Source organism: Triticum dicoccoides, unplaced genomic scaffold (genome assembly GCF_002162155.2).
Source record: "Triticum dicoccoides isolate Atlit2015 ecotype Zavitan unplaced genomic scaffold, WEW_v2.0 scaffold47939, whole genome shotgun sequence".
In the NCBI taxonomy this organism is placed as follows: Eukaryota; Viridiplantae; Streptophyta; class Magnoliopsida; order Poales; family Poaceae; genus Triticum; species Triticum dicoccoides.
The window spans coordinates 1-1,107 of NW_021275644.1; the positions used below are offsets into that span (position 1 = coordinate 1).

At 56.0% G+C, this 1,107-nt stretch overlaps 1 protein-coding gene across 1 annotated transcript; it reads right to left on the minus strand.

Annotated features, from left to right (window-relative positions):
* Window positions 1-637: 637 nt before the first annotated feature.
* LOC119346738 (sacsin-like) lies at window positions 638-1,015 on the minus strand. Its single transcript, XM_037615917.1, has one exon. The coding sequence runs from the start codon at window positions 1,013-1,015 to the stop codon at window positions 638-640; it is 378 nt and encodes a 125-aa protein (XP_037471814.1).
* Window positions 1,016-1,107: the final 92 nt, after the last annotated feature.

Below are 1,107 nucleotides of genomic sequence, written 5' to 3' on the forward strand. Positions count from 1 at the left end.
AAAAGATAAAGAGCACTGATAGCCTTAATGTTTGATAACATTGATCAGAGAACCAGATTAATCGAACTATTTATTTGGACCAAAGGAGCTACCACTCACAATTTCATTTCTCCATGAAACTGGTACTAGTTTAACTGGACTACGTCAGAGTAATAAAGATGTCACAACAAGAATGAACAATGAGTACAGTTAATAGCAATTTTATGACTAATTTCACTAATATGCTTGGAAGCAGTCGAGTTCACATATGCAAGCTGCGAGACTACAGTGTCGGGACAAATCTAACTGAAGTAGCACGATCCACACATATGCAAGGTGAATCAATTGATCTGGAGCAGTGAAGAGGATGGGTGGGGTGGGGTGCTCACTTGGGGCCGGTGCAGCCCATGGTGGTGCCGAGGCCTCCGTTGAGCTTGAGCACCATGAGCTTGTCGAGCAAAATGATTAACAAGTGCGGAACTCAAACTGAACCTATCTTGCTAAGCATATTGGTACATTCCCTTACAAATTATCAGTGATCATGCACATCGACCACATTGCCACGAGAAAATGAACACGCACTGGTTTAATTCTGATTCCAGTAGTCGGGAAGCTCAGATTGTAATTGGCAGCTCGGAGCAGAGCTCGGCGGGGGCGACTACTGAGGGAGAGAGAGGGGGGACAGGGAGCGCGCATACCTGAAGCGGCCGGTCTTCCAGGCCTGGGAGGCCTTCTTGCTGCCGCCGATGCGGGAGAGGGTGGCGGAGTCGTCGTCGGTGAAGGCGGCATCGTTGTGGGCGAGCAGGGCGGGGCCCTGCCACTGCGCGAGGGCCGGGGCGAGCAGCGAGCGGGCCCTGTGGGCGCGGCGGTCGAGGCAGAGGCGGACCCGCGAGGCCCCGACGTCGTCGGCGTTCTGGATGAGCTCCCGCAGCACGGTGGTGCCCTCCGGGTAGTTGGCCAGCACCTCATGGATGCGGCGCGTCAGGTCCACCCGCTGCCCGAAGTCCTCCAGCAGCATCATCCCGCCCAGATCCATGGCCGCCCCCGCGATCGGGTCGGGTGGGAGGGGGCTGGCTAGCGGGGCATTGCCGCGCTAGGGTTTGGGGGCGGGGTGGGGGTGGGAGGATT